The sequence below is a fragment of the Oculina patagonica genome, chromosome 12, assembly GCF_052425735.1.
Source record: "Oculina patagonica isolate OP01 chromosome 12, crgOcupat, whole genome shotgun sequence".
NCBI lineage: Eukaryota > Metazoa > Cnidaria > Anthozoa > Scleractinia > Oculinidae > Oculina > Oculina patagonica.
In genome coordinates this window covers 12,957,567-12,983,647 of record NC_135769.1, presented here as the reverse complement: position 1 = coordinate 12,983,647, position 26,081 = coordinate 12,957,567, and the positions used below count along the sequence as shown (strand labels likewise).

The window sequence follows — 26,081 nt, the reverse complement described above, 5'->3', positions numbered from 1 at the left end:
AGTGTTCAAATCGATATCTTTTTTTGACGATTTTCCGAAGATTGCCGACCATTTTCCGAAGATTTCCGAAGATTTGCAAAATGTTGTCGAAAGGTCGTAGGAATGTTTCCGAACATTTTCCGAACTTTTCCGAAAATTTCCGAAAATTGCCGAGGAAGATGCGAATATGTTTCGACTTAATATCGATTTACTTTGGCTCATTCAGCATTGAAACAGGGCAAACTTGAATTGTCAGAAAATGTTTGAAATCAATATCTTCACATGTAAAAATAACATGTTATTTTCAAGTGTGAAGATATGATTTTTTCGTGCGAAAGATTTCCTAATATTTCACTGATGTTTTAAAATAAAAAATACTATGGAGTAGAGTAGTTATTTTTGATTTTTTCCGCCTTCCAATAAGGGAAGTGATCATAGCAAGTGTACTCGATGAGGACCCACCTAGGGGGCTATGCAAGATACCACCTGTCTGGTAAGCCAAATGGACAAAATTTATTGGCCTTAAAATTTGAGTTGAGACATTCATATTAGGTGTGCATGAAGCTTGCCTTGCTAGTAGAAATGGCACAAGGATGTTTGAATCTTTTTCTTAGTTTCTTCTCCTGATAGAGTGGAGATAGAAATAGACACCATCTTTTAAGGTGGGGAAGGGGGGTACATGAAGAGACCACCTGTCTTTTTGCAGAGTGGTGGGTCCTGTCTGAGTACAATAGTTTTGACCATTTCCCTCAAGAAAGGAAATTAACTTTGCGCGGAAGTTTGAAAAAATATGAGTGGGAATGGGGAGAGGAAAATAGTACTGTCACGGGTAGGGAGAGTCGCACCCATACCATTTCTCGAATTGTCTGTTTTGGCGGGCCGGTGGAAACACCGAGATTCGACGAGAAAGAAAGCTTCTTGTAGTCTTTTCACGAAGCTGTAGTTTTTCTGTTTAGAAAAGACTCTAAGAAGCTTTCTTTTAGTTGATGGCCCTGGTTTTTCAACGATTTACGTGTGAACTATCACGAAGCGACGAACATGACTATCGGCCGTGCTGTTCCTCATTCATTGATTGCATCATCCTCAGTGCCCACGAGAGCAGGTCATGTCGCGATATATAAACAGGATCATGATTCATCTTGTTTAGATTCAGTTCATGTACAACGGAAGAACATAGAAACACGGTATGGACGCCTTTGAGAAAAAGAATTTTGCCGAGAAGAATTGTTTTACTACAAGATTTATACGTGTACCAATTTTGCCCTGTGGGCTCAAAGTTTTATTGCGTGAAGTGCGGACTTGTGAAGAAACGAGTTTATATCCCTTCTATAAACTTCATACAGTTTGGAGAGACACTCTAACAGATATACGAAATCAAGATAACATTGTTAGAGACGTTGTCAACGAAAGATTTACAGAATTATGCTGGAGCAAATGCTTACGACATTTATGGAAGGCGCAGTTATATGCGTCGGAGCTCCATTCATTCTAAAATTGTGCAAGAATGTGTTCGATCCATGGCTTTCAGGTAAGTTTTACTCTGTTTTGCCTTCCTTTAAAGTTTTTTTAACTATGAGTAAGTAGTTTGCTGCATAATGATCAATTGCATCATCTTGGCTGTTGATTTAAAATTTGTATACAAGTTTTAGTTCATAACTTGTCATCTAGGACAAGCAAGCTCTGGGCATGGGCTGTTTTATATATCTTGCTGTACTATTTTTCCATGCCATTTCTGATCAGTTTGACTGGTGATAGTGCACAACATTGCAGTTCTTTTTATAGCAAATAATAGATAATGTTGACAGAATGTTATAATTTGTTGGAAAAGCACTAAATGTCCCCCCACACCACCCCCTTAACAACTTCTGAGTGTGCAAGCTTGGTGTTTGTTGCATAAGCAGTGTTGGTCAACAGGGAGTGAAAAATAAGTTTCTTAGGATTCCTGATTTTCAGTAAATTTGGAGGATAAGAAGGCATTAGAGATTGCATCTTCATTTCACAACCGTCAACAAGAGATGAAGAAAGAGTAAGAGGTTGCTTCTGACAATGGCCAATTCCGGGGGGGGGGGGGCACCCGGTATATTTTTGGGTGGGGGTGTGCCGCTGGGAATTTGAAGCCCTTACGCTATACCAGACCATGTTCAGCTGATTTTTGCAACCCTATACTAGACTAGACGAGGCCTTATGCGTCCAATGGCCCGAAAAGGATCGATGATACTAGACTAGACACTGAAAATCCCTACCCTATCCCAGACTTGCATTTTGTTAGAACTGTATCATTATCAGTGTTTTAATGGAAAACCATCTGTGAACAACGATGCCGCTGTGATTTTATTTACGTTTAGGAAAGCCTCTTTCTCTTCCGAGTTTCTGGACTATATTCGTCATACCGTTGATCGGTTTCCCGGCAAATGCTACCCTTTTCTAGACCAAAACTCTCTGATTTCTATACCCTATCCCAGACTAAACTGCTTGAAAACCATACCCTTCACAGCGGCACATACCTATATAGCTCATGTATGGGAGTGCCCCCCGGGGCCAATTCTCTCAATGAGAGGTGCCTCAAGAGAATCATGGTATTTGTATTCAACAAAACATGTCCTGGACTTGGCAATGCTGAATACAACTATCACGATTCCCTGCCAGCATGTCTTGGAGGGAATTGGACATTCCCACTATCAACAGTGCTTCGACATGGTTACACCTAACTCACTCACTCAACCTCATCATGCTGCAGGCTGGTGCATAAATTAAACATTCACCACTTAGATATCTGCCGACTCTCTTGCCTAAGGTCTGAATTGCATACTTTTGGGTTATAATTGTAAACTCTGGCCAATGTAAGAAAAATAAGTCCATGCAAGTAAGGATTCTTTCCCCAAATATTTCTCCAATAATTATTTTAGATGGGAAATGAACTGATGACAAAGTTCTCTGGAAAAAAACATCCTAGGGGTGGAACTAGAAATTTCTCAAACATTTTTGACAAAAACCACACACTCCCAGAAATATAAAAAACTCATGCCTTTGAATTGAAAATAGTTGGGTGGAATACATGTTTGTCATCAACTGTGATGTGCCAAAGGCTTCACACAGGGATTTAACAAAGGAAGGCTTCAGGCAAATGCAATTTAACATTATTCTTTGGAAAAGCAAATTTTTTTATGAAGTGCAACCAAAATTGAAGTTTTCAGCCTTTTTATGTCCCAAACAGCTTTATACTGGTAACAATCTTGAAATAATATCTGGGCCTTGTTTTAATTTGGGGAAAAACCTAAAGAATGATAAATTGCAGCAAAACTTGAAACTTGCTGAATAACTTAACTTGTTTTTTTTTTTTTTGCAGAGTTAGACTTGACTTTTTGGAGATCTGCAGTGGTGACCAAAGACTCCCCAGAGGACCCAACTGGAGACATGGTTAAAAATGAACAAGTTTTAAGAACTAACCTATTCAGTTGTTTTGATTTACAAAGAAAAACATCTTTGTCAGCAATACATTTTCAGAGGTATTGCCATTTCCTATCAGCCTACAGTGAGAGTAACTCAAATCACATGTGGTGTGATCAAAGCTTTTTAAGTGAAGCAAAGCTTGAAAACTCTTCTCAGATCTCAGTGGACAGTGTGAAGAACAGTCAACCAGTAAACATGTGTACTTCACCATACAGTGAGCTTAAAGACCTCTATCTTCACTTCAAAACAGCCTCGAGTTTTTCAGCAGGTGCAAGAGAGAGAGTTCATTGTGACCTGACAAACATTTCACATGATATCTTGAAGGATACATTTGGATATTTTAACAGCAGTGACACTAAGACACAGTGTGATTCTAAAGTGCCATCATTTGTGAAGTTTTCTGATGAAATGTGTGATATGAACGAACTAAATATTTCCGTAAGCGACTGTGTGTACAATCAAAATGGGCAACTTGTACGGATGTTTATTTGTTTTGATATTGAACACTCTGATACATCAAGTGTTGTTTCTTCAAGTGACTCTGGATGCAAAGATTGGGACTCAGATTGTGAAGATTTTATTTTCTTTGACAATTCATGTGCAGATGAAAGTCACTGTTGTGCAAGGTTTGAATATGAATGCGAGGCAAATGAACTACACCAAGAAAGCTTTGTGAAGTCTGTTATTTTGTCCTCCAATCTGTACTGTGAAGTTGCAGTAATGGAATCATTTGACAATAAGCTGGATTCGTTTGTGCAGGAAATACTACAACCTAACTTGTGTTACAGCTGTGAGGAGTTAATCCTAAATAAGAAAATTTCGAAAAAAATAGATACAAGTGACAATGCAAACTTCGTTTCTAGGGACTCAACAGAAAAAACTGCATCTCAAGTAAAAAGAAAAAAGAAAGTTTGCTTTAAGCCAGATAACGAGCTTGCTGAAGTTCATCCAATGGTTGTTTGGAGCTTTGCTTACAGTCAAGCTCGTAAAGGAACATGGGAGGCAGATGCCATAGACAGACTTCGTTTTAAGAAGAGAATTGAGGAACTTGATAAAATTTTAACTCCTGTTTTGCTGGCCAAAATGGGGAAAGTTATTTAAACTGAGTTTTTTAATATATGATAAATATAGTTATTAAATAATTCAAAGTATTCATACTTGTAATTTCAGACACAACACAAAAGAAAGTCACTTTAAAAGTGTGTTGCCTACAAAAGTAGGTTTACAACTGTTGGTGATGGACAAGGCAGTTATTTAGCAATAATCCCCATTATTAAGATCAGCAGTTTAGATTAATCTACCATAACATCTACGGAAATTGGGACAGTTTTATAAGAAAGTAACAAGAAATATCATTGGCGGTTTATGTCTTGACCTAACTGTAACTTCAACATTCACTATAATTCTATTTTTATAAGAAAACATCCATATTAGAAAGTGCTTAATTTGTTACCCATAGCTATTTTAAAATTTGCACACAGGAGAAGTGACTACTCACATCAAATGGTGATAGTCCCCTTCCCCATGTATTAGTCACGGGAGGTATCGTAATCCCTGCCCTGCGACAAACTGCCGAACACTGGGCTAACAAATAAACTGTCAGGAAATGTTTTTAAAATTGCTGCAGAAAACCAAAATTAGGCAAGTCAGCTTGTCAAATAAATGTGAAGTCCTGTAATCTGTTCAAACCAGAATTATAATACTAAATAGATAGATTATATTTTGTGCTTAAAGGCTTTGAAGGAAATTATAAACTGCTTGCTCTTAAACCTTGAATTGCTGGTTAAAATTTTATTTATTGCCTGCAGTGTTGTGAAACTAATAATATCACAGAACTTTACAGTTTATGGTGCATATTTTAAAACGTTTTGAAATTAAAACACTGAGTTAATTAAAATACCTTGTCTTTACCTTGTTATAGTATTATCTAGTTTCAAAAATTGCCATTGAGATAAAAAACTTTGGACAAGATTGTATCACTGTGCAAGCTGGAGCTATCGGTGGCTGTAAAGGCAAGAGGGATGGGGTGGGGGCAACAAACTCATTTTTAATTTGTATATCATTTGAACATCAGATTACAAATTTGTTTGTTTCTTGTTTCTTGATTTTCAAGAAAAGATCTTATAAGGGGCAGTATCATGAGCATCACTTCGAAAAGTCAAAAGAAATATTTACATTAATGAAAACCTAAAAATAATGGTCTAGCTTTGTAAAAAACGACTATAACAATCCACTAAAGTAATAAAAGAAGTATTATCATGAGTTATACAGGTATGAGATTTCAATAAAAAAAATTGAAAAAATGTGGCAGACGTTTCAAAACTCTGTCCATGTGCCTTGGATAAATCGTTTAAAAAAAACTAATTACACTTTGCTCTCGTTTGAATGATTCACTAAATATCTTCACCTAACTTTTTTATTCTTGCATCAAGGTCAACAAAAGGTGCCTGTTCCTTTAGTTGGGGAACAGCGTGAAAAGGGGAGCCAAAAATAAGGGGAGGGGTGTACCACTCGCCAGTCTTCGCGCTAATCCCATTTTTGCACTACTCCACAACTAACTGAACGCCTGGAACAGGCTAAAAGATGGCTAAATGATCACTGACTTTGGTGTGGGTCTAGTTAATTTGTAAATGTGGATTGCAAGTACTGGTTATTTCTAGAAACTGAATAAGGAATCTTTTTGTAGTCGGCCTACAGTTTTTCCAAACAGACCTTATATCATTTAAAGTGGAACCGCTGAATACAGGTCAAAATCAATAAAATGCACTAGCTATAGTTTAAAAAAAGACGATAAATGAATCCCACTTGGAAATATTCTTGATCATAAAGAAACAAAATAAAAGAAAAAAATTAGCTGAAAAAAAATTAAATTTTGCCACCTAAAGCAAGTACCTAAACATGCTTTAATAAGTGACCGCTGTATAAAGGTTAAGTTTAATACTTCAGGAACCCTGACAACTGATCGCTATCGCGGGAGGTGGGTGTAGGTATTTTGGTATGCATACCAAAATCCCCACGCCCATACCCTGTATTATTTTCGTTACTAGTTACCAGGCTTCCATGCGTCATTCTGCAGCCTTTTGGCGCCCGCGTGCATATAAACATTCGCGATGACAGTAAAAATGTACTCAAGGTTTGCATGGTTCTTTGGGCCTTAATTACTGTTTTTATCGCTTCTTCAGTTACTCGACGCTCAACATACTAAGTGGATGATGGCAGTCAAGCTTGACGGCGAGTTTACGTTTCAAAACACTTTCAATATCGCGTATTGTGGCGAAAACAGACCTGCCTTGAGATAGTATGCTGACCGCGGGTATGGGATTTGTGAAAATACGAACGATTGCAGTCTTACTATCGCTGTCTTTGAGCTCGTCTTTTGTATTATGGTGGATAACCCCGCCGGACTACTCCTTAAAAGGTAACAAAATTTATTCTTGCACTCTAGCTCCTGACATTTTTACTCTATCTAGAATAGTTCAGTGTGTAAGAGCATCTATAGTACGTATTTGTTCTAAAGGGATAAATCAGCTAGCTTGGCTTCAAGTTCACATATAAACTTACACAGGCAAAGAAATAAGCTTGGAAACAGTCACGAAATGGCATGCAAATTATATTTGCTTGAAGTAAAGTACAATTCTGTGATTTCAAAAATAGTTTTAAGTCAAGAGTGTTCTGGAATTTTTCGAAGGAAAAAGTCTTCATCATAATTCTGTTTGTGAGAATTTCATTGGTGTCTTCGCCGGTCTGGTTTTTACTCAACCCATATGAACAGTTAATTTGACAGTTCTGTTCCAAAAGATTCTTATCTTCCCTTTTCCAAAGCCAAAGCGTTATTTTTAAAATTAAAATTATCTATTTCGCGGCGACATTTGACATGTGTTTATCAGACGTGCCGTATATACTGCTGAGCCATCTGTGCAGACAATGTTTTGCTAAAAATACTTAGGTCTCAACTCGTGCTGTGTAAAATTAATTACTTTATTATTATTCAAATAGATCCTTTGGACCTCTTAAAACATGTTTTACTCCTGTTTTGGAATCTCGGATAGGCATTATCTTCAAAATATTTTGACTGCCTTTCTGAACATTTTCTCCAATAATATTTTTGCGGTCGTGTCTTCTTTTCTCTTGGAGCTAATAAAAAAGATATCATCTACCTGTATCAAATTTACCATGATTAAAATCCAGGGAATGTGCTAGATTTGACTCATGACGCTTATCGAAAATGATTTTTCTCATAATTAAAATAATTAATCGCTTTTACTATATTTAGTTGTCAAATGCAATTACATTTACAGCAAAATTTCGCACACTGAGTCGATATATAACAAAACAGCAGGAAACTCATTACTTGAAGTAATACTTGCTGTTTTAGCAATCAGAGGTCTTTTAGCACAAATATTAGTTAATGGCTTTACAATGTTTTTCTTTTTTCTTGTCAAACTTTGTAAATGTAGAGTTGTTATTCAATGTGAAAGTATTAACTTTTAATTATTAGTGATAAAATATAGTTCATGTAGAAAGAATTGATTGCTATCTATTGGTTTTATACCCAATTCCTATTTTTAGGGATTCAAAATTGATAAGATGTTTTTTAAACATCCAGCAGAGTCAATTAAATATGTTGATAATACCTGAATATCACACCCTGCAATTAGAATCTGGGCAGCTCCTCTTGCACCTGTGCTGGATCCCAATGAACCACTGTTTCCCTTTTTCTCCAATATCAGCCAGCTTATTCTTCTTGTTGTTTCACTCTTGGAAAATTCCAAAGCTCAAACTTGTAGCTATAAACTTAAGGGAATTTCAAAGGGACTATATACCTGTAGAATTAAATTACAGTTACTATACACTCAGTAAATTTAGGAGCTGTTAATTTCATTTTGTAAATTAAGGCTATAGTGAATAGAATATTGTTAGGTGTTGCCTTATTTGGGGTGTACAAGTTTGAAATCCATTATTGTATTGCCTAGAAACTTGGATACCATATGAAAAATTTAATTCTAAACATGTTTATAAAATAATGTAGAAATGGTGGCACTGTCTGGAAGGTGAGTGTATCAGAGTGTCTGCTTGTGGTGGGTGGTCACATGTAAAATGGATGAGTTCTACCTAGGTGGTGAACTTTAATTTTGAGGTACAAATGAATCACACCAAACAACAATAATGACACCTCACTAGGAGAGTAAGACTATCTTTGCCCTTGACTGGGATTTGTCATAAAATTTATTTCAAAGTGCAAGTAACATTCAGTGTAAAATGTTTTTTTAGGTCAGGGCAATGATCTTCATTTAAGAAACTGTCAAGTAAATGTGTGTCCAACTGAGATGTCAGGTTTTCTGATCAATAGCTTTTAAGGAAGGTGGTGCCCAATGATAACAAAATTCCATGCAGGCTGCTCTCTTCATGAGCCATGGTCTAAATTTAGTGTTAATAGATAGCTGCTTGAAATCCTGTAGGGAGGGCAGAGCAAAAAAGAGGTGGAACACGACAGCTCTACTCCATCTCGTAAAATTTACCAGTTGATTGCTTGATTTAATTGAGGCATGCTTGGAAGTAACTCAATGAATTACAAAAATCATATACACATCAATACAAGTAGTGCAGTTTCTTTTTTATTGGTTTTCATTTTTTTTAGTATAATTTTGAGGAGGAATGCAACAGCTTTTTGTTATGAAATGCCAGGAGATCTGGCATTTCTGGCAATCTGGCAAAGCTGATAAGAATTGGAATGAGATAAAATAGCTTGACTAGAGAAATCGAATGCACTGCACCGATGTGTGATTTCTTTTAATATTTTCTTTGTTTTTTGGTTAAAATTAAAATTAAAAATTCAACCAACCTCCACCCCTCCCCGCCCCCTTGCCGCCTTCTAGAAAGAGAGAGGGGTGAAAGAGTTCCCACAAGAGGGATGAGTCAGAAAGGAGAGAGTCAGAATGGAAACAAAATGCACAAATATTCATCAAGGATAATATTGCCTGTACATTTAAACTATGTACACTTCATGAAACTAACATGTATCATTGGATAGCATTAGGGGTATTATGTGGATTGAAGATTTAAAATAAATTATTTACTTTTTTGTCTAATTTAGTTTTAATGATATATTTTTGTTATGCTTCAAGCATTTTCTTACCCATTTATTTTTTTATAGAAAGTGATAGTTCTTCAGTACTGATCTCAGACAGGAGACAGCTTTTGCTAAAGAAATTTGAAAGTATTCAGGCAGAGAACATAGATCTGAAAAGACAACTGAAAGTCATTCAAAAGAGATTGAAAGATGTGTATGAAAGGGACAGTCACGACAAACAAGGTGAGGTGATTTACTGAATACTATAGTGGCCACTGGCACAGAATCTGAAAGTACCATTAATCCTTCATTAAGTCCCCCCTACCCTTATTCCTTCACAATCAAAGCAATAAATGACAGACTGCATTTTTACTGTACCAATGCAGGGTGTTCATTAGGCATCGGAGATCGTAGAATTCTCCCGCTACAACGTTGAATTCTCCAGCTAAATTTCAAAGGTCTGTATCTATTTTTTTACTAAGATGCAGAACCTTCTCTGGTTACTTTACACTATTCTCCTGCTATTACAATTCTTAATGAAAACCCTGCCAATGTGCTCATAAATTCAAATACAGTACTTGCAGGCTTTGGGAGTTCATATACCTGTTCTTGTACTCATTATAAAAATATCTTAAATTATTAGTCACAAACGGTAACTCCTTATTTATTAAAGTATGATACAAAAAATAAGTGGGCTGTACATGTGGTAAACTGATAACTTACTGGTGTTTCTCCAAACTAAATAAGTCCCACCCTCCCTCAAACATGCATGAAATTAATAATTTTCCCTGGGAGGGGGGCTTACAAGAAAGGATTTACAGGGGGTCTTATCCTGGTTTCTGTAGCATAAACTGACTAGAACATTGCTATTCATTGTAGATTATATACCTCCCCTCCCACCATCATTTTGTCAGGTTATTTGCCATTACTAATTTTTGAGAGAGAGGTACTGTGAGAGTAAAGTGTCTTGCCCAGCTAGGGCAAGCTTCAGATTTCCTGTCCAGACCTAGCTTGTGATACAAATTTCAACATGATAACCATCAGGATGTCACTCGTAGTCACTGTATTGGTATATCACAATTTTGCACAAGTGATTATAAATAGTCTTAGTCTGAATAATTTTTTCCTTTCTGTTATTTAATCAGCAACAAAGGAAAACAAGACTACATCATGTATAAATGACCTTAAGCTGTATCGTTGTGAGGTAAGATTGACTGCACTACACTACTGCTTCTTTATCTGCCAATAACATACATGTATAAGTTCTGATCATTGCCTTTGCCTTCTAAGTTACAATTAATTTCTTCACTTTATCAATGCAGGCAGTCAAATGGAGTCATTTCAAGTTTACAATTTACATTCAAAACCAGTCTTGCACTGGACATTGCTTTTTCTTCTTTTTGCCTTTTTTTCTTTCTTTGTTTGTTCTTCATTTTTTTTTATTTTTTCTCAGATTTACAGAGTAGCTGGTTATTAGCTAATATTTCCGAGAAAAAAATGTAAAGATAACAACATAGAAAATTATAAAAACAAAAACACTAAGCGGAAAAATAAAGTGGTACAATTAAATTAAAGTTACCTAATATAATAATAATATATAATATATAATACAAATTAAATAAAATTATAGTCTCGGACGAGGCGCTTAAAATCGTTGTAGAAATTGATTGTTCAGTGAGTATCAGGTAGAGAGTTCCATAGTTTACAAGCAAGATAAGTAAATGAATTTAAACCATAAGAAGTAGTAGACGGCTAAGGAAGGGTTAGAATGTTGCTACCTCTTAAGGAATATGAAACAGAGCATAAGGAAAACATTTGTTTCTTATATAATGCAGGATAGTTGTTAAGATACAGACATTTAAAAAGAATCGGTACCATGTCTTGCAGGCGTCTATTTCTTAAATTAGGTATTCCCCTTTTTTAAGCAATTGTTTATAGTCTGAATCTGCATCCTTAAAAATAAATCTCAAAATGCCCTTGTTAAGTTTCTCTTGTTTTTCTGAATCTCGAGTGTTACAGAAATGCCAGACAGTTGAACAGTAATAAAAATGCGGGAGTGTAAATGCCTTGTATTGTGGCATCAAAGTGTCACGGGAGACAAGTATACCAAATCTCGTCATTACACTGAACTGACTGTTGATCTTCTTACAAAATGACTGACACGTAATTTTTACATGCGTGAAAAAATTAGAGACAAACGTGTATGTAAGCCATTCAAACATTGTCTCTAGATTTTTTCACGCACGTAAATGCACGTAATAAATTATGCGTCAGTGGAAATCCAGCAATACACAAGTATATTATTTACAGTGATTACAATGCATCTTATACTTTATCAACAAACTAATTTGTTTATATCTACTCTTTTCAGGATTAAACTGTGCATTCAGCAATAATATAATTATTTATAAAGAACTTTGTTATTAATATTGACTGTTATTAAATAAAATTAATATTGATTGTTATTAATTTTGGCTTGTCACAAGTTTTATAACATTTTGTCACTTTGCAGGTTATCCACATCGCAGTAGTCTGCGCTGGTCATGGTGCAAGTCGACAAGTAGTCACGCTTATAAAGTCTATTCTGTTTCACCGCCGTAACCCTCTTCACTTCCATTTCATCTCAGATGGCATTGCAGAGAAGATTTTAACCGTCCTTTTTCAAACATGGGCCATACCAGCAGGTATGTTTCAAGTTGTCCTTTGCAATTTCCTGTTTTATAGGTTGAATAAAACAAGAGATTGTTGTGCAGCTTCTGTGGACTAAAGCTGATTAACAACTGCATCGCAATATGAAGCTTGGATGCCTGGGTTGCCCAGGGAGACCAGCAAGTTCCTAGATAGAGAGCTGTTCCCATGGCTGGCAATCCCTGCAACACCCACACCCACACAAGGCTTTCCGTCACACTGGCTAAGAAGTGGAAATTAAAAGGGGGTTGAGGGTGGGGTGGGAGGAGGTAAAGGTCAATGGAAACTCCTAAAGCCCTGAAGATGGCTGACAACACTGAAACAAGCTACAGTTGTGACTATAATGGCTCACCTGTGTATGCATTGATAGTTTAAGCTTCTAACCATTAAACAGACTAAGAGCAGAAACCCCCTCTAAAAGTGTCATCCATTCGTCCGAGACAAGTAGATTTTCCAAAATGGGCAAGTAACTTCTCATGCTCACTTGAAACTAAATTTAAGACAACCATTTAACTGCCTCAGGCAAGAAAAACTTGAGAGCTACTTGTTCAAAGGGCAAGCTGGAATTCAGTTTTTTTTCAATCCCTGTCTTTGTTATTTAATAGATAACTTAATTAAACTGAATTTATATTTGATCATTATTTCATAGTTATTGTGATCCACACTATATTTTGCAGTGTGATGAATTCTGTTTATTTACTTGTTAATAATGTTTTTCTCTTAACAGTTGAAACAAGTTTTTACAGCACTGAAACTGTTAAGGTTAGACACTCAGCTCATATGTTAAGCTTGGTTGAGAAATTAGAAAGATATATTAAAAACAGTTTGTGACGCAAACTACTCAGAAAAAAACCTGGTTGCAATTGGATGCTCCACTATTGAGCTACAAGAGATTTGTTGCAGCTAGGCCATATGGCTATAGTTTCAAATGTCACAACCTTCCCATGTACTGCTCTTGAATATTTGCCAAGATGAATTCCAGCCCAGTATTACATGAGACAAGCTAGCCTGGGATAGCCTGAAATTTTTTCTTTGCAAACATGTTATGCTGTTAATTTGTTTTTACCTGTATCAGTTTCTATTAATAAGTTGGATGTTTTAATTTTTCAGGATAAAGTGTCTTGGATACCTAATAAACATTACTCTGGAATCTTTGGTTTAATGAAGTTAGTTCTAACTGAGGCCCTTCCACAATCACTGGACAAGGTAAGAGGGATATAAAATTATATTAATTTGATAAATTTTATAAACTAGTATATTTGATAATAATTATTTTTGATAGGATATTCAGGTATAATTGACAATATTTATTGTTAATATATTTATAGTTGATGGTAAGATAAATTCACTTAGCTTACTAGACATCTGATTTTCACAGACATGTGAAATATGTCACTGACATGAAATCTGCCAGTCATATGTAGTTTTGTACATCCAATGTGAAAACAGTACCATTTAGTTAACCTTGGAGTACCAGGTCCCTAGAAAGTTCAGCCAGTTACTTTAGCATCAGGCTACAGTTAGACACAGCTTTGGTTGCACTCTTTTTGTAAGATCCTTTTTCTTATGCATCAAGTAACTTTGTCTTGACTAGCTATGTTATTGGTTTATGATAACCAGGTTGTTGTTCTTGATACTGATGTCATATTTGCATCCGATATTGCTGAGCTTTGGAGGATTTTTGATCAGCTAACAGGAAAAAAGGTCTGCTCCATTTTTAAAAGTAATTTACAGTACATGCAAGATAAAATTATACATAATAATTTTTCATATGATAATCGTGTATTTTTGGCATAACAAAAAGTAAAAATCTCTGTGATCTTTTCATTGTTTAACTCAAGTTATATAATTATTTATATTATTTTTATTTTATTTATAATAAGATAATTATATTATATTAATTTTATTAATGATTATTTAAATTTGCCCAAAGAACAAGAGCAGTAACCGTAAATATGAAAAATAATACTCGTCTCCATACATATAGCTAGGGAACACAAAATGTAATTACAAAAAATATACAAACAGGAAAAATACTTCATGATTTAAACTAACTTTTACATGTTATGTGTTATCCACCCAGGCTATTGGACTTGTCGAAAACCAGAGTGACTGGTATCTTGGTAAACTGTGGAAAAACCATAAACCATGGCCTGCTCTGGTGAGTTTATCTAATGCTGAGTGGCTCAATACTTGTAGGTTGTTTAACAACTATTCCTCTAGGCTAAGCATGCATTGGATATGTTCGCATGAGATGGTAGATGGTAATAGATGCAGTGTGTTGAACAAAGGCCACTGAATGAACACCTTTTATTTGGAAGAGACTTGTCAATTACAGTAATTACAGCAGAAACCAGCACAGTAAATAAGGGCAATTTTTTGGACTCAGAGAGTAATAATAATATTATAAAAACTATTATAATAAAAACACCATCAGTTTGCTCATACTATAATTTTATGGGGTTGTTATAACACCAAGAATATGACGTGACTTGCAGGGCTAGTAGAGTGGTCTTCTGCTCTATTTTAGCATTGCACATGGTAGTATTAATGTGTATGCAACTTGCCTTAATATTAATAATAATAATAATAATAATAATAATTAAAACATATTTATACAGGATGCCCATTTCAGTTATAAAAACTGCTATCAACATGGGTCCTGTGTTAAAAATAAATAAATGAATATTCAATAAAGTAAAGTAATAAAAACTAATGTAATGCTTCTATAAAAAATACAAGTCAATTAATTGCCGCATGTGACTGTGATTTAGGGACGAGGATTCAACACAGGTGTAATCCTACTGGATCTATTCAAGTTGCGTCAGACAAAGTGGACTAGTCTGTGGAGACTGACAGCCGAGAAAGAACTAATGAACATGCTAGCCACATCTCTAGCAGATCAGGTAAGTCCTCTCTAATAGTACTTCTTAAAAATAAATGCATTCCCTGGACTTCTTACAGTTTTCATTTTAGGTAGAAAACAAGATGTTAGTTACATGACACTTTAAAGACTCAACAAGAGTATTATCAGTTGTAGCATGGCTTTCTGCCAATCAGAGAGTATTCACTTGGTTGCTGTGTCCCTAGTGGATACAGCTAAATAATGTTATCTTCAATGTGTTATCTTTTTTTTTTTTTATTTCTCTGTTTTTCTCTCTTAACTGGGTATCAGTGTTAAAAGGTGCTTTATGGAATCAATGTATTGCCAGTTTTACTTTCATTTCCTACTTTGCTCAACCCTATGTTGAGTTAAATGGATTTTCTGTGCTGAAAGCAAATAAAAACATTTCGTGATAAGCAACAACAAGTTAGGGAATTAAAGACTGTTTGTAATTAGATTCAGCTGGGGGATGCATGTATGCAGTACACAAAATATTGTTATTGGACACTTTGTTATTAGCTGCTTGCACTCCAGTTTGGTGAAAAATAGGGCATGCTAAGAACCAATCTGAAGTTTGTATAATTGTGATTAGTTATAATATTTTACAATAGACAGAAAATTGTAAATGAAGTCAAAAATGCCACCAAAATAATTATCATTGATATAGTATGATGTTAAATTAGTATTGCATTCTTATTTTCAAGGACATATTTAATGCAGTGATAAAGAGTCATCCCCATCTGGTGTTGAAACTACCTTGTACATGGAATGTTCAACTTGGTGACAATACTCGCAGTGCAGTAAGTGCTCTCCAAGTATTTCCATAATCATTAACTCATTTTAATAACACCATTAATCAGTTTCTTATCAAAAGTACCTTGTTTCTCTTTAATTTGTAGAACTGTTACAAGGATGTCTCTGAATTAAAGGTAATGCAATTTTCTGGCATAATCATAAAACTAGGTACCATTGATGCTGATATATACCAGTAGTGGCTTAGTGTTTGTTGTTTTGTTGACAAGATTGAGAGGGTAAGACGTCGCAGACAGGTGTTAACGAAATAAATGTGCTCTGGTAGATTGTTAGTTTAACCATACAAAATGCTGGAAATAGCATGTTTTGCCATTTTGGAGTAGCATACATTTAATCTCTAAAACAGTAATGACCATTCCAGGGTGAATGAATATTAGTTTGCCTAACTTTCATAGTTTTCATGAGCTATAGCTAGTTATCCACAACCCCAGGTGCTTTTATCAACTTCTGTTTCTAGCCGAGTATTGAATTCCCCCTAAACTAGACCGCTTAATCTGGAGTCTATCCAAAGGCACTAATCATTATTTAGTCCCCTGCCACATGTATCATTACAGTATATATATAGCAGCTGTAGATGTGAATTATTTTCAATTGTAACAACTCACAGGTTATTCATTGGAACTCACCCAAGAAGCAGCTTGTGAAAAACAAATATGAAGAATTTTTTAGGAACCTTTACTTGACTTTCCTGGAATACGATGGTAACTTCTTAAGGTAACCCTACATTCTGTACCACAAAGACCACTTTAACGGCTCAAAATGAATGCTGCTGCAATGCATTTTTACACATACTCTTTACAGTTTTTGGTAAAAAAATGCTTGTACTTCATCGAACATTTGTTTTTTGGTGTGTGAAAGACAAATGTAAATATTCAGTTGTTGCAAGCATGGCATAAGGATTGATTCCCCAATGAGATAGTCCAGCCCTTGACCTTCTGCACCCTGGTTGAAGGGTGATTAATTAAGCTACCGGGTAGACTCATGGCAAGCTGTAGGCATTTACTAGGCAAGATTAAGAAGACAAAACAACACTGGCACAAATTGAGATGATATGATTGCTAAAAACAATATTGCTGCTCTAATCATTCTTAGGCGGTGGATATTTCCTTGTGATGAAAGTGATAACACGACAAGCAAAGTTAAAGAGGCAGACCCAACTAGGCAGCAGTCAACAGACAAGGTACAACACAATCAAATTATTTACAATGTTTAAAAGTAAAAAGTAATGGTAAAATATTATATATAGAAACCCTCCAAGTTCAGACCATTTTAGTTGCCATGGCGACTAAAATTTTGGAGCTGGCAACTAACTAATGGATTCGAAGTCCCCTGCAGCCTGGTGACTAAAATTGAGAAGAAGGATTGAAAGGATGAGATTACTTTAGAGACTAAAATTTTTCACTTGCAACCAAACTAGAGCAGCCAGTGGTCAAATGGCCACTAAAGGAAAAAATAAATTTGGAGGGTTGTATGGTAAAATATTATGTTGTTCAGTGTGAGAAAAAATGTTTGTTATTCCCAGCTTGTAACAAAAAGAACTGCCTGGCAAGAGTTGCTTAAAGATATCATTACCTGGTCTCATTTAGTGATTGTTTGATATTGTTCCCTATTTTAAAACATTGTACATGTAGCTAGCTTACAACTCATGTTTGGTAGCTCTTCCTACAAATACCTTTTGGTCATTGTATAATATTGCAGTGCTTTGTCCTCAGAGTGCAGGTAACCTGGAAAGTGAAGATGCTTGTTATGAGTTCAAACAGGAACAGGATTTGATGCACAGAACTCATCTATACTATCTGGATTATGATTTTTCACAAGTAAGTTGTCTACATTTCTCAGGGCAGGTTTCTCCAGGCATTAAAATTCATACTAGACAATACAAATTATGCTTTGAGCTGGGAGAATAATGATTTGTACCAAATATGGTAGGTAGACTAACAGTAGCAAACTAGCCATAGGCTTGTATAAATACAGTTTTGCATTCAAACCAGTAATGGAAACATTAACCTAAAACACCATGACCAGTTAAGGAGAACCATTAAGTATACTTGAGGGCTAAAACAGTTTTTGAGCTGAGATTCCCTTTAACAAACCTGGCTCTGTCTAGCTTAAATGTCAGTTTATTTCTTGTCACTCAAGTATAATGTGACTGACAACTTAGACTAAGCTGTTTCCTGTCAGTTCCCATGGTTTAAAATTTAATATGATTCATTTTGCTTGTTGAGTGAAGATTTAGTTCAAAAACTCTTTATGGTCAATATGGGTTGTCACTATTACAATTAATATTTAATTTCCCTTTTCATCTCTGATTTTATCAAAAAGGACATCATCATCATCATCATCATCATCATCCATATTTAACACCACAGTGTCGCATATTTTTGTCACCTCCTCCCAACTCTTCCAGGCAAAACTGTCCCTCTCCTTTTCTAGCATTCTTGGCCAAGTGTCCATGAATCTTAACTTAGGAATTAATTTTGGATATCAAGTTTGCTAAGCAAAGCACTAGGTAATCAATCCATCTAAACTGCCCTAGATATGTGGGTAAGACCATTATTTGAACTCTGAACCTGTTGTAAACGTTTGTTGTATTAAACTGTTCTCGGCAGGTTGTTGAGCCTTCAGATGTCACACTTGTGGTACAACTGTCAATTGACAGACTTCAGATGATTGAAACTATCTGCCTTCATTGGGAAGGTAACAAGCCTTGTTTGTGACACTTCCCCCAGGGGGACACCTTATGTCATGGCCATCATCAAAATTATACTAAAAGCTGTATTAAGCTCTTGGGGGCTTATTTCTTATCCAGACCTTTGAAAGGGAACTAATTAGAGAGAAGTGTACTTTCTTATGTTTCAGTGCTGTTAACTGTACTTTTAAGGCTACTAATTTATTGCTTATTCTTTGGCGCAAGAGTTTGATCTGCTCACAGTAGGTTAAGCTAAGTTGTTACAGTGCAGTGAATGATTTTGTATACATGTTGTAGCAAGAATTTAAAAGAAAATGTGATTGCTGTGTTGATCCAACATTTGACACTTGTGTTTCCTGTGTATGATGTTGCAGGTCCCATTAGCCTGGCACTGTACATGTCTGACAGTGAGACTCAACAGTTCCTGAGCTATGTACAGAGCTCATCGGAATTAGTCAAAAGAAAAAATGTTGGATATCATATTGTCTTTAAAGAAGGAGTGAGTAGCAGGCAATGTTTTACTTTATAATTAAGGTTGTAAACATATGATATAATCTTTGTTGGCCTGGGGGAGGGTGTGGGGGGATGTGAGAGAAATATCAAAGTAGTCACAAAATATATGAATTAAAAAATGGTTAAGAATAAATGTATTTACTCAAACTAGCTTAACATGTTCTTTTTAGCAATTTTATCCTGTGAACTACTTGAGAAACATTGCCTTGGAGCACGTACGCACCCCATTTGTGTTTCTGAATGACATTGACTTTGTACCAGTTCCAGGAGCATACAACTCTTTAAGGTAGGAATATTATGTCCATGTTTGTCTTAATTCGTGAATGATACTGCAAAAGAGAGGTTTTCTTAATTTTCTTCTTGTGATCTGTTCTGCTCTAACCTTAAAACAAAAATATTTACCACTTCTAACATATCACAACAATGCCGGGCAAAAAAAGAATTCTAATGAGAGAACATTTCGACATACAATTAAGTATAAAAATAAGCGAAAATAAGTCACGACGTTTCGAACTCATCTTGAGTTCATTATCAAGTAGATAAAATAAAATAACGGTCGAGTTTAAGTTTAAAATAAATGCAAATAGAGGTGATAGAGTATATTAGAATATTTCGCGGTCATTAACGGTCATGAACAACTTAAACGGATGTTTGTAAAGCTCAAGTACCCACTTAACCTCATCAACTCGACAATTGCAACGTTTGTCAATTCTGTAGCCCAACCCTGTGGTGAAATCTTTGAGGCTGACCGAGGAAACAAACAAACCCGTGCGGATTACTCTGCCTTTTAAGGATCAGAAATCCGCTGACGCAGTACGCAAACAGCTGAAAGATCTTGGGAAGAAAATTGGAACTGAGCTACAACCGGTTTACACAAGTGCTAAGATCGGCGACAAGCTGAAGTTACAAGAGGAGAAGCCTGCTTTGGTGAACAATCAATGCGTTGTTTATTCGTTTAAATGTGATCAGTGTGATGCTGATTATGTGGGTTACACCACGCGACATCTACATTAGCGCATAGAGGAACACAAAACCTCAGTAATTGGCAAGCACTTAAAAGAAATCCACGGTGTCCAGAGTCCTGACATAAGAAATATGTTTTCCGTTTTAAAGAAATGCCAAGGGAAACTAGATTGTTTAGTGAACGAAATGCTTTTAATTCGCGAGAGAAAACCAGCACTAAACACGTAGGCGGACTCAATACGTGCAAAAGTATTTACCTAATTAAATACCGCACGCACTAAGACTGTGAACGCTAATGACTGCGAAATATTCTAATATACTCTATCACCTCTATTTGCATTTAAACTTAAACTCGACCGTTATTTTATTTTATCTACTTGATAATGAACTCAAGATGAGTTCGAAACGTCGTGACTTATTTTCGCTTATTTTTATACTTAAAAAAAGAATTTTAACTCAAAATGAAAACCACAGACTGATGCCAAGTAACTCATCATCGACTGTTGTTGTTGTAGTTTCTTTTAAAAAAATACAGTTTTTACTATGCCACTTAATTTTTTTGGGTTTGAAACTCCCCACCCCACCCCTCTGAAAATTTTAGTTTTAATATAGCTTGTTACTTTCCTTAAACATTTTGACTTTTTAAAGTTTGATGTAGAGGGACCAGCTGCATTTTCTCTCAAAAAAAAAAAAAATAGACAGTGTTTGAGGTAGCTAGCGATGGTCTGAACCCTGCTACAATTGGTAACTGTGTGCTTGTTACATCACTTTATGAGAACAATTTGTCAAGTAGTGGTTAGAGAGTGAAGTGTAAATTCTGATAATCCCAGGTCTAATTTAGACTCTTGGATTCCAGATTGATATATTTTTTTCACATGAACATTAGTTCTATATCCCTCTGCCCTCTCACCATAATCTTTTTAAAGTATTTTTTTAGCATTTGTGATAATTTCAATCTGTAGCTTTCTCTTTTACAGGCAATCACTTAGAACAGCTTCAAACATGAACAACAAGGTCAGTTTATACGTCAAAGATTAAAAATTGGGGTTAGCAAATAAGACTTCCACAGTTTTTCTTGCTTAAAGACGGAGAAGCAAAAAAACTTTAGTTAAGTACGTAACTACATGTATAACATTAAACCTTTACTTCTTGACATGTAAGTTGTTTCAGTTGGAATTAATTCAAGTCTGTACAGCAGTCATAGAGTAAGGTAAATGTTTATTTTTAACAATTGTTACAGTCCGAAGTTTGAGACAGCTTTTTTGTTGTTTGCAGGCTTTTGTTGTTCCAGCATTTGAGACTCTTCACTACAAACTGGCTTTTCCCAAGACCAAGGCACAGCTCTTATCACTTTGGGATTTGGGTTCTATATTTACATTTCGGTAGGTGAAGAAGTAATTCATTAAGGCTCATTTTATCAATGTGCCATGATTGTTTATTGTTGGTTTGCTTCTTTAAAATGAAGTATTGAAGTTAGAACAAGTTCCTAGTTGTGTCTGGAGGTAAATCTCTGGTAAACATTCATCCCTCCCTGCCTGTCTGTCTGTGCTTTCCATCCATCTGTTCATTTACTCAGTGACAGGTGGACACAATCGAGAACTTATGCCTGTATGTGCAAAAATCTCAGGGTGGGGGTGCAGTGGGGTGGGGTGGGGATTGGGTACTCCGAGGCTATACGGGGATGCTCCACCAGAAAGGAGTAGATAAAACTGTCATCAAGGTATTTAAAAGGGTCTTTCAAAACTTAAGTTTAGAAAAGGGATGCAGTATTAATACTGCAGTGTTAGAAAGAATTCCCATTTTGTACAGAAGGTATAAGAAAGGGTTACTTTTTCTGTCAAAAATGGTATTAAGTGAAAGGGTATGTGTACCTCAGGGTGGGGCCTCCCTGTAAAAAATTATGATCATTAACCTCCCAGACATCTTACAAAGAGGATCAAGTTAGTGTTGCTTGCCAATGTAATGAAAAGATCAGAAAAGGTTCATCTGTTGTTTGACTGAATTCTTTGTTCTTTTCTAAGGCACCATGAGTGGAGTAAAGGCCATGCTCCAACTAACTATGCCAAGTGGAGAACAGCTACTACCCCATATACTGTATGTACTCAATGGACCATTCATGTTTGTTTATGTGCAAACTAATTAATTTGTTCACTTGTGTAACTCGTTCTTTTGAACAAACATAAAGTACTGAGAAAATCAAGAGACTCTGAATAGTCACAAATAATTTTAAATTTACATAGCCTGTACAAATAGTATCTAGCCATCGTCCAAAGCACAGACGTTATTTTGAACATCCACACTCGCTGTGTTCTATCGCAATTCTGCAATTCGTTATGGACTATTCCCTGAAAAAAGACAATTACAATGAACATGTGTCCTGTAAATGAAAAATTGCTTTGACTTTGAAGTGCCTATTAAAGGCTGTTTGCAGAATGCTGTCATGTGACCTTTTCAATCACAAAAAAATGTTCGTGGTACGAAATGGAATCCAAAAAACGGAAAGAGTGTGATGAAGTTAGTATTAAAGGCTACCAATTTTTAGAACATTGATGTCTTTAATATGTAAATTTTTGTGTCAATTTGAAACGTTTTTGAGAAGATTTGTTTGGAAGCTATAGTTAAAAGTTACTGGATGAAGAAGTTTGCAATCCAGCATACAACAAATCCTTTGAATTTTTCAAACAAACTTTTTAAACTCTCAAAATAAGCAACCTTACTTTTGCTTATAGAAACTTATGCTCATAGTTTACATCGTTATAATTACATTGCAAATATCACACATGTCATTTGTTTAATCCCTTTGTTATAGATACAATGGGAAGAAGACTTTGAACCTTATGTAGTTGTACGCAGTAATGTCAGCAGATATGACAAACGTTTTGTTGGTTTTGGATGGAATAAAGTGTCTCACCTCATGGAATTACAAGCTCAGGGGTTAGTCACTAATCAGATCTACACTAAATTGCTAAATAATACAGATAACAGCATTCTAATTTGATCTGGATAGAGAACCCGGTTGTCATTATTACATTATAAAATGATCAGCAAACCTAACATCTAAACATTCTTTTTCAGATATGAATTTGTTGTGTTACCAAATGTCTTCATCATGCATATGCCTCATTCACCTTCATTTGACATTTTTAAATTCAGATCCAGCTCTCTCTACAGAAGGTAAGTGTTTGTTTTATCCTAACAGTAAACTTGGTAAATAGACCACTTCCCTCCCCCCCCCCCCCACACACACACACAACCTGGCTCAAACTATTAAGGATTCTTATTGTGTTAAAAATGTTTATCACTCTGTAAGTTTTGATTTTATTAAATGTTGGCAGAACATTACCTTATTGTACATAAGCTGGGAAACATGAACTTTTGTTTAAGCTTTCACATTCACCTGTAAAACGGGTGGGGGGTACATCCATAAATTTCGGATAGGGGTGTGCCACAAAGGTTTTTAAACCCTGACCCTATTTAAGGATTAAGAAAGTGAAAATTGATCTCCTTTTCAAGGCCAAAAAACGAAAAATGACACCCTATTCAAGGGAAAGGGGGGGGGGGGGAATGGTTCCGTGATGACCCAAATAACGGCCAACCACACACAACAAAATACACATTTTTATAAAATCCCTAAATACTAATACTTGAACGGTTAGTTCAGTTTTAAGATCCCTTAAGTTTATATTTATTGTTTAGCTGGGCGTTTATTTTAGCTGATAGAATTTACCGGTACCCTATCTAAGGATCACACTGGGAACAAAATGCCAAAAGGAGCAAAAATGATACCCTATTTAAGGACTGAGAACCTCAAAAACCATATCCTTTCCCGCAGCTCATACCTATATACTATAGCCCATATATGGGAGTACCCCCACCCCCCTGGGGTAACATGACTGACATCTTCCCATTAAATCAAGTTCTACTCAAGTTCTCCAGTGTCTGACTATGTTTGATGGGCGAATTGTCTTACTTTTATTTTTTTGCAGGTGCTTAAATAAGTTCAAACAAGAATTTGTTCAAGATATGATAGCAAAATATGGAAGAGAACATTTAGGAGACATTGACATGGACAGTTAACAACTGCTGGCTTGGTTTGTTCTCAACTAAAGTATGGACAGTTTCAGATGAACTGCCGCTATTCAAGGCAGTTAAAATTTCTCTTGTACTGAGAGTCTGCAGAGATATCTGGGGATTATTTGAACATGATCACCTTGTTATCCTTTAGTTGATGATAAACCAAGTGCATTTACATTTGGAAACTAGAAGTGTGCTTCCAAGGTGAGCTTTTCAAATCAGCAAACCAGGAATGAAGTCAAACGGTGCTTCTCTGCTCACTAAATAACGTTGTTCGTTGTGCATGTTCTCAGTTTAGATGGACTGGTTGTTATGACAGTCTATCTCTTATTTATTAAAACCATTTATCAAATGAATGAACAATTAAATTGCAGCATGTAAATGCAGTTATCCTCCCTGAACACCACCACCCTTATACACCGACGCACACTATTAAAGGGGGCTTCCCAGGGAAGACCAGGGTTGATTTGCCCTTTAATGATTGTTAATTTGATTTAGAGTGATAATTAAACAGTATTAAAAAAATCCCATGTACAATGTTTTCCAAATAAATAAAACATTTAGGACTTGAAATGCAAGACTTGAAAATTGTAAATAAATTTCTTCAAACTAAATAATACTATTATCCATACGGAACCTTGTACCACTTCCCTGGGATGCACTCAAGAATAAAAAAAAAATAAATGCGGATTTACATGGGACAACTTGCAACAACGATTTTTTGCGCAACATTGAACACGTTCAGTAACATGGTACCTGGGACGATTTTTCGTGTAACTTTTGACTCAGCAATACATTGTGACTTTTTGAACCCAAGTCAAAAACTTGCGACATGACTAATGTTTAAAAGTTGGCTTGTGTAACAGGGTCGCCACCCATTTTTTGCGCAACATCTTTCCAAAATTTTGTTCAATATGGCCTGGACACGCGTTGCTAGGATGTGCGCCATGTTGCGAGGCAATGTTGTGCTGAAAATCGTCTTGTGTAACATGCATGTTGCTGAGTACATTTTGTACAATGAGGCATGAAAAGTTGACTCGTTTAACATACAGGACAACTTGACGTGGTGTTGCACAAAAAAATTGTTGTTGCATAGGGAGGTGCAATTGATATATTTTTTCGAGTATTCTAGGGATAAGAATTTTGTACCGGGAACAGTATTTCTGGTATGAGTCGCGATCATTGGAGTTACTCTTTGGAGGGTTCATTATCAACATATTCTGTGATGTGTAAGGTTTTGGTGTTGGGAGGGGCAGCAGTAAGGGTTTAGGGGGGGGGGGATGGTTTAAAGCATGCCTACATTTATATCTTCTTATCTTTTTTCCCTCGGGTACTCTGCAGTGTTAAGTTGTCTCATGTCTTGTTCCTTAGTCTCAGGAGGGAGTGGTACATGCAGGTTTTGTGGGGAAGGGGAGGGGGGATAGTCACTTTACTTGGGCAAGACACTACTTTCACATTGCCTCTTTCCACCCAGGAGTGTAAATGTGTAACAGGAAATCCTTAGTATGCAGTCCAAGAGGAGTTACCTATGGAAGGTTTACTTCCAAGACTGCATTAGTATTAGCATGCAAATACAGTTGCCTCTCTTCACTCCCAGCCGGTTTGATGTCAAACCTACCAGGAGCAAAGAGAGGCAGCTGTATTCACAGGCACTATTAGTATATGAGGGAATATTGGGTCATACGTTGTTAAAATAATAGGAAACATTCTCAAGATTGGTAACTGTTGAATCTTGAGTTAGATGATTTAATTTTTAAAATTATTTATTTAAGCAAGAATATATGGAACATTGAAATCAACTTTTATTTTTGTAAGTGTTGATTCTGGCAGTTAGGAATTGTTGAAATACTCAATTCTGTATTATATAAAATTGAAATATAGTGCTTATAATAAAACATCATCTTATTTATTAAGACATTGTTGTCAGTTTCCAGTGTTACTTGAGAGTGATTTAGCAA

At 35.8% G+C, this 26,081-nt stretch overlaps 2 protein-coding genes across 2 annotated transcripts; both read left to right on the top strand.

The window, feature by feature from the left end:
• Window positions 1–825: 825 nt before the first annotated feature.
• Window positions 826–5,326, top strand: LOC144631342 (uncharacterized). Its single transcript, XM_078489751.1, has 2 exons — window positions 826–1,507; window positions 3,326–5,326. Exons 1-2 carry the CDS (start codon window positions 1,402–1,404, stop codon window positions 4,528–4,530), a joined length of 1,311 nt encoding a protein of 436 aa, XP_078345877.1. The 5' UTR covers window positions 826–1,401; the 3' UTR covers window positions 4,531–5,326.
• A 1,176-nt stretch (window positions 5,327–6,502) lies between these two features.
• On the top strand, window positions 6,503–25,772 carry LOC144631939 (xylosyl- and glucuronyltransferase LARGE1-like). The gene is made up of 23 exons (XM_078490515.1): window positions 6,503–6,847; window positions 9,584–9,742; window positions 10,645–10,703; window positions 12,012–12,183; window positions 12,915–12,949; window positions 13,298–13,393; window positions 13,808–13,891; window positions 14,271–14,348; window positions 14,962–15,093; window positions 15,776–15,871; window positions 15,971–16,000; window positions 16,492–16,598; window positions 16,977–17,064; window positions 17,597–17,701; window positions 18,494–18,581; window positions 18,948–19,072; window positions 19,257–19,372; window positions 21,027–21,063; window positions 21,325–21,431; window positions 22,071–22,143; window positions 22,859–22,983; window positions 23,125–23,223; window positions 24,036–25,772. Exons 1-23 carry the CDS (start codon window positions 6,730–6,732, stop codon window positions 24,124–24,126), a joined length of 2,220 nt encoding a protein of 739 aa, XP_078346641.1. The 5' UTR covers window positions 6,503–6,729; the 3' UTR covers window positions 24,127–25,772.
• The last annotated feature ends 309 nt before the right edge of the window (window positions 25,773–26,081 follow it).